This window comes from Mycetomoellerius zeteki, unplaced genomic scaffold (assembly GCF_001594055.1).
Source record: "Mycetomoellerius zeteki isolate Tzet28-1 unplaced genomic scaffold, Tzet1.0 scaffold244, whole genome shotgun sequence".
NCBI classification, from domain to species: domain Eukaryota; kingdom Metazoa; phylum Arthropoda; class Insecta; order Hymenoptera; family Formicidae; genus Mycetomoellerius; species Mycetomoellerius zeteki.
Window position 1 is genome coordinate 422,850 of NW_017257221.1, and position 15,120 is coordinate 437,969.

The 15,120-nt window shown below is 36.2% G+C and overlaps 1 protein-coding gene across 1 annotated transcript; it reads left to right on the forward strand.

Moving 5' to 3' along the window:
- The first annotated feature begins 12,099 nt into the window (after nt 1-12,099).
- On the forward strand, nt 12,100-13,199 carry LOC108723539 (U3 small nucleolar ribonucleoprotein protein IMP4). Its single transcript, XM_018449364.1, has one exon. The coding sequence runs from the start codon at nt 12,210-12,212 to the stop codon at nt 13,146-13,148; it is 939 nt and encodes a 312-aa protein (XP_018304866.1). The 5' UTR covers nt 12,100-12,209; the 3' UTR covers nt 13,149-13,199.
- The last annotated feature ends 1,921 nt before the right edge of the window (nt 13,200-15,120 follow it).

Here is a 15,120-nt window from a genome sequence, read left to right on the forward strand (position 1 = left end):
CTAACAAGTCAAAGCAATGCGCTATCACGACGGGGCAAAACGAGAGACGAAGGGGGCTTCCATCGAGGCGGGCTTTAGGGGGTCCCGACGTAAAACCGATCGATCGTACGTGCGAGGTATCGATACCGGCTGGAAATGAGGCAGCTCCGTGACGTCCGTAACATCCAGCGTGAATGAGGCGCTAACGACCAGTGATTACCACGCTCGCACGCGGGGCTCACGAGCGTGCACGGCTGTAACTCACGCACGAGTAACGCACGCACGCACGCACGGACGCGGGCCGACGAATATAATCACGCGAATAGGTGAGGATGTCCATCAATCCTGGGCCGCGCGCTAAGCGCGGGACCTCCCGCGATGTTTCTCATCTTCTCACCGGGCCCGACATGGGGCGTCGTCTCTCGCCACCCCGACGAACGTCTTCGAAGCTCTTGGTGTGAGAAAGAAGCGTTCGTGGACTTCTGACAGGATGGACGCGCGAAATCAATGAGCCACCAGCGGCTACCACATCGCCCGAAGTGCGAAGACACGTGCGAAATAAGGTGCGCGATTGAAAGGGATTTATAACGTCGTGAGAATCGCTCGTAGAGATCAGCAAGACAAATAATAAATAACTGAAAAGTAAAGCAAATTAAGAGAAAGACCCACTTTCGACAATCTGCAACTCGCGACAGGATTTGAGTCATATTTTTCTTTTGATACATTTATTTTAATTGTATTCTACAAGGGAAGAAGTTTTGCTGAAATATCTAAAAATTTAATTAAATCTGAAAATAATTTTATTGCATTATCGAAATAATTAGAAATATGTAGGACGCTCAAGCTGGTTGCTGAAATGTCAAAATTGTTTACAACGTTGCTCGTCGTGTTTGAGTTTCCAACATAATCATTTTGATGGTTCAACCAAATTATTTTCAAATCTGTATCTAAATCTTCAAAATATTTCACAAAAAACACTGAAAGATATTTTAAAATTATCTTATACGTCGATTTTATCTGTTTATTCGGCAATCTTTAGAAATTAATATCTAGTTGATTATTGCAAAAATTGCAAAATGGTACAGAACTTTTCGACTTAGTTTTTTATTAGGAATAGCACTGTGATTAGTGGGCGTTATTTCAGATACACTCTGTACACATTATATTCATACATGTCGCATTGTGTACTGGTAAAAATTGTAGTAACTGAAGTATCGAAATTTCCAGTCACAATTCCAGTCACAATAGGTTTCACTCATGTTGATGAGAAATTCTTTCAATCGGCCTATTGCTCGCTCGTAGATTCGTAAACCACCTGGGGTCTCTGTGCTACATCAGCGTAAGATTAATCTACGACTCATAGGTTCTCTTAAATTAAATATCTACCGTTAGCCAATACCTTTCACAAACACGTCACGTCGCAGCTCACGGCGAAATTCCACTGACAATCGTTCCTCGCGAAATAAATCTCTAAACAACCTTCAGACGTAAAATACAAGAGTAAAAAATATCGTACTTTGGTATCTTCAAACAGTTACTAAATGGCAAATGCTTTTTAGAATTACAATTTTCTTTTGTAAGAGAAAATGTGAAATGAGCAAGATTTTTCTCAAGTCCGAGATAAATGCAATATAAAATTGATATATTCTTGGAAGCAAAAATAATTTTATAAAGATAAATTCTCTCCTAAAAGAATCACTTACGCTACTTTACGTAATAACGTAAAGATGCGCCTGTGGATTTAAGCACAGCGTGGCCTATCGGTGGTGAATCCGACGCGACGTTGAAAAGTGAAATTACACCGAGACTGGTAAGTCGAAGGGGATCGAGACGTAAGCGCAGGCATATAATGCGCGGGCCTGGAAGTAGACAATGGACACTTACGGGCCGAGAATGCGATAACTCTATACGCGATCGGATGAGGAGGTGAGAAGGAAACGAGGAGGAGGAGGAGGAGGGAGGAGATAGGGAGAGAGAAAGAGAGGAGGCGTGGAGGATCACGATTTACCCATACAAAATCGCGCCGCGCGCGTATCGTACACGACGGTAATCAAACCCATAAATCCGAGACATAACCAACCTCTGACACAGATTCTCTACCTTTTTATCTACCGCGGTCCGCCTGTGCTCGGTAGTGCATCGCCGATTCCGTCCGATAAATCGTCCGTTTCGCACTCGTCGAGCCATTTCCTTATAATTATCGCGTCTCTCAAATATCTTGTCTCGCTCGCCGATAGCGGTAGCGAGATACGTCAGACGTGTATCAATAATTATTTATAGATGTATCTGTTATCCTAGAATTCTTATATAAATATACAAAATAAAAATTTGTATCAATTGCATGCTGAAAGAATGATTTTGCTGAAGTATCTAAAAATTTAGTTAACTCTGAAAATAATTTTATTAAACCATTAGAATAATTATGTAGAACGTTTAAGCATTGATGGCTATTATACAAAAAGTTTTAACATTCTAGCAATTACTTTGAGCACAAATAAAATTATTTTCAAATCTGTATTTAGTTAAATTTTTAGTTAAATTATTAGTTAAATATTTAGTTAAATATTAGTTAAATATTTAGTTAAATTTTTAGTTAATTTTTTAGTTAAATTTTTTTCCGTACAACAAATGATTCTACGGTTAGAAAAAAATTACAAAAATTATAATTTGTATTTCATTAAAATATTGAGAGAAAAAGAGAAAAGGAGAGAAATTTTTTAAAATCCACGAAGTTTCGGATTATAATTATGGAAGCAATAAATTCGAATAAAAAAATGCAACGATCGTGAATGCATTCGGAATTTTTCGAAACACAGTGGTTACGTACATAACTATCTCTTTTCAGTTCTTTTTTCCCGATATTTACGATTATATGCTTTCGCGTTCGAAGAGTCCCGGGAATTTTCGAGTGGCCGGAGCAGGCTCATGGCGAAGACGAGCGTCGTCGGGCGGGTCTCGGAGTGTACTTTGTGCCTGGCGAGAAATTGCAGAAGCTTCGAAGGCTCGCTTGTACATCCTCTCGCCCTAGGGGCGAGAGAAATCCCTCGACGTGGCGGGCACGACGGCGCTCGATCGAGCGAGGCCGCAGCATAACATTAAAGAGCGAGCCAGGGTCCCTCTCGAACGCGGGTTAACGTTTGCGTTCGTCGTTGCGAGCCTTCGGCCCCGACGCCGCACATCGTTGCATCGCCGGTGCATCGCCGGTGCAACGAGGAGAGGCGCGGGGCCTGCGTGCGCTCCGTCGCCGCGCCGCGCCGCGCCGCGCCGCACCGTGCGCACGGGATGGGCGTGGTGGTGCACGGAGCGCGGCTATCGAACTGCTCTATCGCTAATAAATCTGCGGCTCAACTAGAATCTGCCTCGAGTTATACGAGGCAGCGGGATAACGACGGATCGAGCACGCCGAGCCGCGCCACACCACGCCGATCCGTCAAAAAACTCCGCGCTGCCATTTTTATAATCATCCAACCGACCGGCGATGATGCTCGATGAAGCTCTGGGAGTTGCCTTCATTATTTCACAGGCTCTCCCTCGATCTGTACAGCGAGGCGAGCCTTCGACGCTCCTCGAGATCGGTTGTCGAGTCACTGCTTTACGGGAGTACACCCCCAAGCGTGTACATCTTTTTTCGTTTCCCTAAGGATCTCAAATCTTAGAAATCATTTTTGTGCAATTGACATTGCACTGTGCGTATACCAATTAACAAATTTTTAAGTAATTACTCAGAATTAGAATGTAGTAGTATTAACATAAACTAGATTTATTTTCATTGCCAGTTAGATAAAAGTATATAATCGTATACGAAATTTGACTAGACTTTTTTTTTAACTTAATGTAATCCGTATTTTATAACAAATAATATTTATAATAAATACTTAATATCACAGTAACTGGATATTCCGATCATAGTACTAGGAGAACGAAACAGATGATACAACGTTGAAAGACGTACAACTAGAGTCATCTATTACGAACATCTGTAAGCTATAGAAGCGCATAGATATTAGCGTAAAGTAAAATAAACATTATTTTAGCTCCAAATCCAGAGACAAAATTAAATACAGATATTATTAATTAAATTATCTTCATTGATACCATCGATTTATCGCCGAAATTAAAATAAAGCGAGATAACAAAAATATTTCTTGTCTAATAAACTTTATTAACGAACGATCGATAGCTGTTCTAACGGAAAACTATGCTTAGCATTAGAAATAGAATTTGTAGAGAAATCAATCGCGCTGCGTTTATCGACCCGAATAAATTAAAAGCGGCGGCGGCGTAGCGAGAAACTCGTTGGATTTGTCATTGATTCCTGGCAGACTGCGGGTCAGGGCAGCACAACGCCTAGGAAGTGGCTGAAACGGTTTTGTGCCAGGACATCAATACTTCCACGACCCGCACATTACCCGATAATAATGGCTATACCCGCGACGCGAATTACGCCGCGATCGTTATTACCCCGCAGCTCACCCGGGAAAATCCCTCGCCTTTGATCCTGGATGAAAGCGTCCAGACTGTCAAGGAATTCAGAAACGTATATCTGACGTTATCTCATATCAAGCTTTCTACCGTCGAATGCTCGACGCTATCGATTCTATGTCACTATTGATGCCGTTGCAATAATTGCGCTCAAACCGTCTCGATTCCACGCAAAAAGAACAATTCCGTCATATTTTACGTAGATTAGTTCAATTAAAAAACAATTGGGGTCATTTAACCTCGAATGGTCACAATACCCTACGCGTAGTTATCTTAAAAATCTTGTTTTGGAAAAAAGAAAATAAAAAGTATTGCCTAAAAGCCTTAAAGTTCATTAGTTAGACACAGACCCGAATAATTTTGTTAGATTATCAAGATAATTACATAATCTCAAGCATGCTGAGCAGTGCTACAAAAAGTTTTGACATTCTGGTTCAATCAGTTGAGTTCTACATAACTATTTTAATATCCAACAAAATTATTCTCAGATCTATATCTAGCTAAATTTTTAAATACTTCAACAAAACCGTTCTTTCTGTGTATTTAGATAAAATTTGTATAAGATATTTTGATCCTCTCGTAAGTCTACTTAAAGATTAACTTATAAAATTAATGAGAAATATTTGTTATGACTAGCATTTATGGTGCATTGACATGCGTTTAAAGCGCCACTGAATCGATCCCTTTATGTCGAAACGATCTTTCTTGCCTTCCACGAAGGAAACCGAAGACGATATGTTCGAAGATGAAAACGTCTTCCGGTAGCATCGGGCGTTTCCGCTACAATATTGCCGCGATTGAATACCGGCAAGCGTTTGTGTCGCGACAATTTGCGAGACAGCTATTCGTAAGAGACTTGGAGCGATTGTCCGCGGGCATTATATAATTGGCATTATAACTGTGTAGTATGCAAAGGAAATCGAACGTGACGATCAGTCGAAAAGATCTTCCCATAAAATTGATGATAATCTGGATTAATTTAGAGTATATATACATAACATACTTTTGAATTATATCATATTAATTATATGCATCCGGCACTTTTTTAATTAAGAACGTTTAAGCACGAAACAAAATCGAGATTTCGGGTTGCATCGCCGGATAATGAATATCTTGGATGTGGGAGAGTATTCTCGAGAGTACGAAGTTCTTTTACAGAGAGAGAGAGAGAGAGAAGCGAACAGAAACAAAGAAGGGATAAACATGAAATAACAGAAAAAGAGGGCAGAAAGAGGCGGAGGATGGGGAAAAATGAGGCAAAACTGTATCGGAAGATAATAACGGGGTATGCGGTGATCGGGTCCGTTCACCGAAGAAATGGAAGAGCACGATGCAACCGAGACACCAGCTAGATGCAGTTTGATGATGCTTCACAAAAAAATCTCTAGGCAATAACTTATTTGTTTTTTTTTTACTTGTATCCCACCTGTATCCCACTACGTTAACCAAGAATCTTCCCTAGAAACGATAATTACTTGCACCGTGATATAATTAAGTAATATTTGATTGATGGGCATTAGATCAGCTCAATATTTAGTCAAAAATTTCTCAGCGGATATCGACGACTTAAGAAGTAACAAAAAAACGTTCGTTATGTTAAATTTTTTTTATCGAAAATCTTTTTCCGAATAATTTAATCGCATCGACGTGACATCATTAAGAATTTATAAAATTTAATTGAATTTTAATTTATTTAGTCGTCGATGGAAATAATCCGTGCAAGAGATACGTGGTACCACACTTTACAAATTCAGAGAGAAACTTAAACGCAAATAAAAAAAATTTTCAAGGCTTTCCGAGGCTAACCGGGTGACGAAATTGTTCACATCCCGGGAATGCTCGCGCTTGCTGTTGGAGCCAATAAATTTTTCACATAACCTGTACCAATAAAATGAGATAGCGGGAGTAGAGGAGGCATCGACGCGATCCTGAAACAACTATACTTATCGAGGATCGTGCCTCGCAGGGTCTGATGGAGCCCCGCGTTTTCAGTCCCGCTTCTGTAATTACTATCTTCTACACGTATATAGGGATCGTTGCCTCTTTTACTCCGGTTCATGCCAAAAAACCGAAAACTTTCGGTTCGCATCGCATTGATGGCAATAATCGCGCGATTATTTCTCTACTAGTCATATCATTTCGCTCTCTTCGCCGCAAATTATATTCGTCTAATTATGTAGAATCGCAATCGTGAAGTAACGACGAAGCTTGTAACTATTCTCTCACATTCCAAAAGCACGTCGATGAAGGAATCGTTATCCCGACTTTTTTCCCCCGCCGCCGCGTCCGGTTCCCCTATACCAACGATCGTGATAAAACCATCGGACAATAATAAACAATGCGTGAAACGACAAGTACAGTCGGGCGACCGGGGGCATTTCGCGAGATGCTATCGTGTCCGGGACTCAGCCCCCGGTAGCGGAGCGCAATCAATCATTCGAACCGGATAAAATATAAAATACGGTACCGGGGCAGGCCGCGATGTGTGTTTGCCGTTTTATTTATTTGCACGGTCATGCAAGCTACGCGGAATTAACGTATTTTTTGCACGCGACCTCCTCGCCAGGATGACGGCGGGTCGATGGCGAGCACCGACCTAAGCTTTCGTTATCGTCGGCGCGTTAAACACGATGAATAAAATAATTTTTTTATCTTCGATAATTTTATGACAGTTTTACCTAAGCAGGACGCAACGACGTTTGAAAAATAACCACAGTTAAAAGGATCCATGGAGATTTGTGGGTCTCTAGAAACGAAAGGTCATAGATAGCCGGGTGTCTCGGGTATGCCGAAATATGTACTATGAGAAGAGCAACGATGGCGATTCACATCGCGTGATGGATGGTACTCATGGTATCTTGTATCGCGGTATATCGTCACCACCGCTCTTGCTTATTAAACTGTTCGGTATTTCTCATGGACGGGTAACAAGGCAATGTCGCGCTCGTGCGAGAGAAGAAAGACGGGGAGAACGAGGAAGATCGATGCCCTCTATGTGCACCTCGGGACCGAAACTTTTAATAAGTGTCATCTTTGCTACCGAGGTAGTCGACAGTAGCCTCATTATAAATAGCTACCGTTCATCCTTTAAACGTGCCCGAAAAATTATCTGACTTGTTTAAACAACCGAACGAATCGGCTACCCGAACGCATCGTTTGATTTTCAATCCTTCGTCGCTAAATTATAATCTCGAAAATATATTTCTTGTCCGTGTATTAATTTTGTATTTTGTTTATAGATCATTCCAACACAGAAAGAATGATTTTTGTATCTAAAGATTTAGTTAGATTAATTAGATACAGATCCAAAAATATATAATTGTATTGAATTATCAAATTAATTATGTAGCAGGTTTAAGCATACCGAGTGATTAGAAACATTCTTATGCTGAAAAAAATATTCTGATTAAACTAACAAAATGTCCTCATAAAAATGGGATTTTGATGACCAAACAGATTTTCTGGCTATCATATCTCTGTTTGATCTCATCAAAATATCATACTTTAGGATTAGGCCTTTTTAAACATTTTTCTTAGTGTAAAATGTTTAGAAGACATATACAAAAAGAATGATTTTGCTAAAATATCTAAAAATTTAAATAGCTACAGATTTGAAAATAATTTCGTTGGATATTAAAATAATTATGTAGAACTCAAACTGGTTGTCAAAACTTTTTGTAGGATAAATGCTGTAAAGTTTTGACATTCTAGCAATCAGCTTGAGCGTCCTATATAATTATTTTGATAGTCCAACAAATTATTTTCAAATCTATACTCTGTAAATCTATCTAGCTAAATTTTTAGATACTTCAGCAAATCCGCTCTTTCCAAATTTTGTTTTTGGAACGTCTCTTGGAGATTTGTGTATGGAAAAAATGTGTGTGTGCTACAAAAAGTTTTGACATTCCAGTAAACAACTTAAATGTTATATCCTATATCCATAATTATTTTGATGATCTAACAAAATTATTTTGAGATTTGTATCTAGCTAAATTTTCAGATACTTTAGTAAAACTTTAGTAATTCTTTCCGTTAACATTTGTGGATCCATTTATGGTCCCTTTTTCCATGCACTGTGAGTTTCGTCGTAAAAATCAAACACGAACATCCGCAAGTATTTCGCGATAAAATTGTCATGATCGTTCGATGATTTGAAGTATTTTCGTATTTGTGTACGGCAGGTGGTAGCGATTATTACGATCTTACGAACAACAAAATATCCTCGAGAGAAGCGCCTTCGATCTTATACATAGTTCTCCGCGGACACACGGTACGAAACGGATGATTGCGCGCCGCGAACGCAACAGATCGCTACGTTATTATTTTCGCCAGTTATCGAATTAGATGTTGGCTTAACGGGTACGTATAGCGTAGTCCCCGCATACCCATCTCATAGGCGTACGTATACGAGGTTCGTTAACTTCTAATGTGATCGTATATCTTTCTCTAACTTTATATTTACAAGTAAACAAAAAATATTTGGATATTTTGACAATCCAAGATAAGAATTTCGGTCGCATTAAAAGTCGCGACAAAACGAGATTCGATTTACGATAATGTTAAATTCTGAACGATTAAAATAAGACAATTATGTGACTTATTATTTGGCCAGATATGCTTTAATGTGCATGTAAAAAGAAATTTAAAAAATGCGTACATTGAAAGAATGATTTTGTTGAAAGATTTAAAATTTTGCTGGGTATAGATCTGAAAATTAAAATTTCGTTGGATCATCAAAACAATTGTTGGAAATTAAAAAATGATGAGAGGCAATGCTGCAAAAAATTTTGATGTTCCAGTAATCAATTTGAATTTTGTACAAAATTATTTTGATGATCTAACAAAATTATTTTCAGACCCAGCAAAGTTTTTTATTTTTCAGAAAAATAATACTTATTATTTTCTTTCCGTGTAAATTATGGGTGCATCACGTGTATATCTATTAATATGTATACTGTGCGCAAAGTTATCTCTAAACATATAGATAAATTCACAAGTTTATGAAACATTTATGTTCAGCAATTCCTTCCTTACTACACAATCGTTTTCGAACGTTCAAATGCTGCATAAAAGACAAATAAAATCATCGTCTGGAGACGATAAAAAATTGTCACTATATTGTCGTTGGTGGCAAGCAAGGACAAAACACTTCCTTCGCCGGAAGGAAAAGTGCTGGCAGAGCCGAGTCCGGTTTCTAATGATCGTCGTCATGTCGATGGTGCTTTATGTCGCCCCTCTTGCATAAACGCGTTTAATTTGCGTGAACGAGGTTGTAAATTATGCCGATTCAAGAACATGGGCGAGGATGACGCCCATGGGCTCTCTCTCTCTCTCTCTCTCTCTCTCTCTCACCTTCTTCATATTTCCCCTCTCCCCCTAACTTTCCGTCTCAATTTCTCTCCTCCTTCACCTGGCTACGAACGAAGAAGAGGCATCCCCCGAGATTACGGCTCCACTCGTTACTACCTACAACGTACTTACGTTACTTTTAGAACTGCTTATTACTGTGATTACCGGCGCATAATGCGGCGATCGAGCCGTTCTACAATTTATTATTGAATTGCTATAATACGGACTGACCGGCATTGCCCGGCGCGCTGACATTGTTATATACACGTTGTTGTGGAAAACGCGTAACGCAAATCAAGTTTCTCTACGGGTAGACAATTCGTGATATCAATTCTATTCATCACGGGTAGATACGTGAGCCAATATTATTCAGGACGTTTCGCATTCTTAAATAAAAGTGATCGAAACAATTTGGAAGAAAATGCGAGTTTTATTGCAAATTTTTAATAATAAATATCGTAGTTAATTATTAAATTGCAAATTAGTTGAAATTTACTTGAAATTAAATAAGAGATAGATAATAAACGCGATTATCTCATTTATAAAGTAAAAGTTAACTTCATTCTTCAAATTAAATGCAATTCTGAATTTTTTATTTTAATCCTTTATTTTTTAACATTGATTGCAAATGTGTAGAATAGTAATATGTCATTAAAAGTTAACGTTGTGACGAGAGAGAGAGAGAGAGAGAGATGAAACTGCACGCTAAATATTTTACTCAATATATTAATTATTTAGAGAAGAAATTTACTATACAAATGTGTGAACAAAGAAGTGTACATAAACGTTCTTTTTTTCAATGAAACTTTTCAATCAAATATATTTTTAATTGCATCTTATAAATTCGAAATTGTTAACGCACATCTCATATTTTCAGTCAATTATATAAATTTCAAAGCAAATAAATCCCAACAATCTACTTTTTTATATATTAGCTTGTATTATTAGTTTATTAATTGTAGTACTGTAAAGAAATTTTTAAGTCCAATATTTTATAAAATATTTAACAAAACATTCTTTACTCCGTGTATATAATCGATAGAACGTTCCAAGGAATTTTTCCTCTTCGGACGACATGAAATGCGGAAGAGGATGCCTAAGGCGTGGACTCTGGTGAACTGCACACGTGTGTACACACGGAGAAACACACGCACGCACACATGCATACACAGATGGTCGAACGCATCGGACAAAATGACCGGTCTGGCTGTCTATCCGCCTATTTCGATGCTATTCATTGTTACTTTCATGCGTGATTGGCCGCACTCAAGTGGTTACACAAAATAACACATCCAAATCGAACATCGTAAACCGCACATGGGGAAGCAGACTGATTTCTCAAGTCGCGCTATATTGCATTTTCTCGCAAAGTACACGTTGCGATACACATAAAAACAATCTTTCGAACAACATAAAAATCCGTGAGAAATATAAGACATTTAAAGAAAGTTTAAAAAATTACTTTCTCGAATAGGAAAAGGCGCAAGATTGATCCTTAATTGATACAATCTTTTAAAAATAAGAAAAGAAATTATCCAGTTAGATAATAATATAATAATATATGTAGTATTAATTACACACAATAAAACATTACAACATCATATTAATATTAAACAAGAAATAAACATTGCAAATGAATTTAAATTTTAAATGTCCAAATTGTTGTATTTTAATTTATGAATCTCATAAATGCAAAAAATATGTTTTTTTTTTAAATTAAAATTCTAAAGAACTTGTTATTTTATATACTTTTAGCTATTATATACTTTTAGACACGAAAAATATTGAAAAATAAAAATAATAAATAATAAATAAAGATGTATTTGTATATCTAAAAACATTTAATTTACGATAAAAATAATTTAAAATCTTACTAACTCTAATTAGTATAGAAAGTACATAGAAAATTTTTAAACAATTAAATAAATTAAAATTATACAGTTATTATAAAAACTAATTTATTAATTTATTATTAATAGTTGTTTTATGCAATCAGAAAAGAATTAGAACTAATTTATATTTTTTAAACTTGTTTCTTTCTGTTATCTCTTTGTATTTTTGCGGTTTTTTTCCTAACAATCTAAATTTTTAACACAGTATATATGTAAAAGTATAATAAACAACTTTTGTATGCTATTTTGGACAAATTCAGCTAGCCTATCACATGCATCAAGTATTACATTCGATTGGTTCTTACTTTTAAGTCCAACCAATTATATTCAAGTGCTTCTTAACTGTGTGCGATTGCAACTGACTGCACTTTAAAGAAGCACATGGTATAACTGACCATAACCTCCAAACGAGCGCGCTTCTGTTGTTAAACACGCTGCTCGAGGTGAATAATTACACAAAGTTTTTCTTATAACAATCGATACGAGATACAATTTTAAACAGCAGAAATGTTGCGAAGACAAGCACGATTACGTCGAGAATATCTCTACAGAAAGTCCGTGCAGGATAAAGTGAAAGGTATCCAAGAGAAGAAAGATAAACTGAAACACAGTTTGGAAGAGAATATACCGATCCATCCGGATCTAAGGAAAAGCGCATTACATGTTCAAAGGAAGATCGAATGGGAGGATGCTGGGCCGGAGATGGCAGTGGCTATGGGTACGGAGATGGGCGGTACCGTGGTCAACCATGAGGACGACGAGTATCGCTGGGCCGGTGTTGAGGACCCGAAGATCGTCATCACGACGTCTCGTGACCCGAGCTCCCGGCTGAAGATGTTCGTGAAGGAGCTTCGTCTGATATTCCCGAACTCGCAGCGAATGAATCGTGGTAACTATGAGATGAAGCAGCTAATCCATGCTTGTCGTGCCAATGAGGTTACAGACTTCATCATCGTGCACGAACATCGAGGTGTTCCTGATGCTCTGGTGATATGCCATCTGCCGTATGGACCGACAGCCTACTTTACATTATCCGGTGTTGTAATGCGACATGACATTCCTGATATTGGCACAATGTCAGAGCAGTATCCACATCTAATCTTCCATAATTTTAAAACCAAACTAGGAGTAAGAGTAACAAACATACTGAAGTACCTGTTTCCTGTACCAAAAGAAGATAGCAAGAGAGTAATTAGTTTTGCTAATCATGATGACTACATATGTTTCCGACATCACACATACAAGAAGATTCAGGGGAAGAATATCGAATTGACAGAGGTTGGACCACGTTTCCAAATGAAATTATATGAGATTAAATTAGGAACTCTAGATACTGAATCAGCCGCTGATACAGAATGGGCTTTGAGACCTTATATGAATACAAGTCATAAAAGGAGATTTCTATCTGATGAAGATGGTTGGCAACAAGAAGATAATTTAATTTAATTCTGTCTGTATATCTATGTACATATATCAATCGTTTAATTTTGATGAATTTTACAAAACTGCATTGATATTTCTCATTAACACATTCCTGTATTAATGAGAAATATTAATGCAGACTGTACATATAATACCATATCAAATATTTCTTGAAAGAATGTGAAAGAATAATAGATGAATTATTTATAAAATGATATAGATAATTAAAATTACTCTTTCATTGCTATTCCAAAATTACTGTTTCAATATTATTTGAGAAAAATGATATAAAAATGATATAAAAAATTTTATATAAAATTATATATTTATACAAATTATTGTAATTCTCTCTATACATAAAAAATAATAGTTACTTTTGTATTTTCAAGGTCTAGGAATAATAAACTAATTTTGAAAGTGTAATATATGTTGGTATTTTAATTATTTATATTTTATATATTTTAAACGCATTGCATTTGTGTATGTATTAACTTTATCATACTTAACATAAATGAATATAAGTATTATTTGACTAAAGTTGGTATCTGCCATTTTGTCCTCACAAATGCTCAATTGATTATGTATGTACATGTAAAATTGTGCTTTACATATATCTTATGAATACGATAAATATATCGCTTATATTATATAAATAGGCATTATTAAACTATAAATTTCACTCCAAATTTACAAATTATCAGCAACATAAAAATTTATGAAAAATTCTTTCTCTTACGATTGTCAGTTAGGAAGGAAATGCTACAAGTAAAAATAACTGCAGTTGTAGTAAAATTATTATTACCACGATTATCACCTTTCGATTGAAGTTCTGCTGAAGGTAGCCTTAATTTTTATCAGAGATTTATTATGCTGTTGGAGATCGAGTTTGCCGAAATTCCGAGACTGTTAGTGCCTTGTAGTGGTCTATAAAAAAATTATATAAAAGTGAGAAAAGCCGGCATTATCTATATATTGTCATCTTTTTAAAAACGTCATCAAAATTTAGAGCGATTAGTCGAAGATTTTTCCACCTGAAGTCTGAATCTATCGATCGAAACTACAAAAATAGGAATTCTAGAAACCGTCATTATTACATACTCGATCCTATCTAAACATGTATGTCCAAAACTTATGAAATATCGTAAGATTTCTAAAAGTTTTTGTAAATATAATTTCTGATGAAATATTATAAAATCTAAAAAATTAAAAAATATTTTTTAAAAATTATGGAATGAGAAATTTCAGAATTCGCTTGTATGAGAAATTCTGAGAGAAGATGTAAACTTTCCGAATATTTCTGAGTATTTCTGAAAAATATTACAATTCGTATAAAAATTATGAGAAAAATTTTTACCAGGGCGTCCCTCGGAAAACTGTATTATATGAAAATATGAATAATTTCTCTATTCTTTTCATATACATCCTCTTTCTTGCTCAATAATTGATCATTTTCATATCTCACGAAAAATTTCATACCATTAAAAGCCCTAGTGACTTTACCCAGACAGCACACAATATTTACAAAATATTTATGATTTATTTTAAATATTTTGTAAATGTTTTTGTGGTCTTAGATTGCACAGATCATAAACATTTATAAATATTATGAAATATTTATTATGAATGTTATAGTAAATGCTATGAAAATACTTAATAAGACATTATAATCCAAGTAAAAAATACTTATTAGAAATATTTATATTTATCATAAATATTGCATAAAATATTTAGTCTATATTTTAATAATATTTCGAATAAAGCTTTATATAAAATATGTATGAAATATCTATATAACATTTCAAAAAATGAATATTAATAAATATTTATCATAAATATTCTGTGTTGTCTGGGTATTGCAAATGGCAGCGGTGCTCCCGAATTCCGATCGCCGGTTGAAAAAATGCGTGACTACGAAAAAAACAATAATTTCGTCACGTACCCATTAGCAGTCGCTGACAAACGAAGATCTCAAATCAGTCCTTGATTTCCGTATAGA

Bases quoted from the DNA above. Each gene is read 5' to 3' on its own strand.
- LOC108723539 (XM_018449364.1), top strand. From the start codon at position 12,210: ATGTTGCGAAGACAAGCACGATTACGTCGAGAATATCTCTACAGAAAG.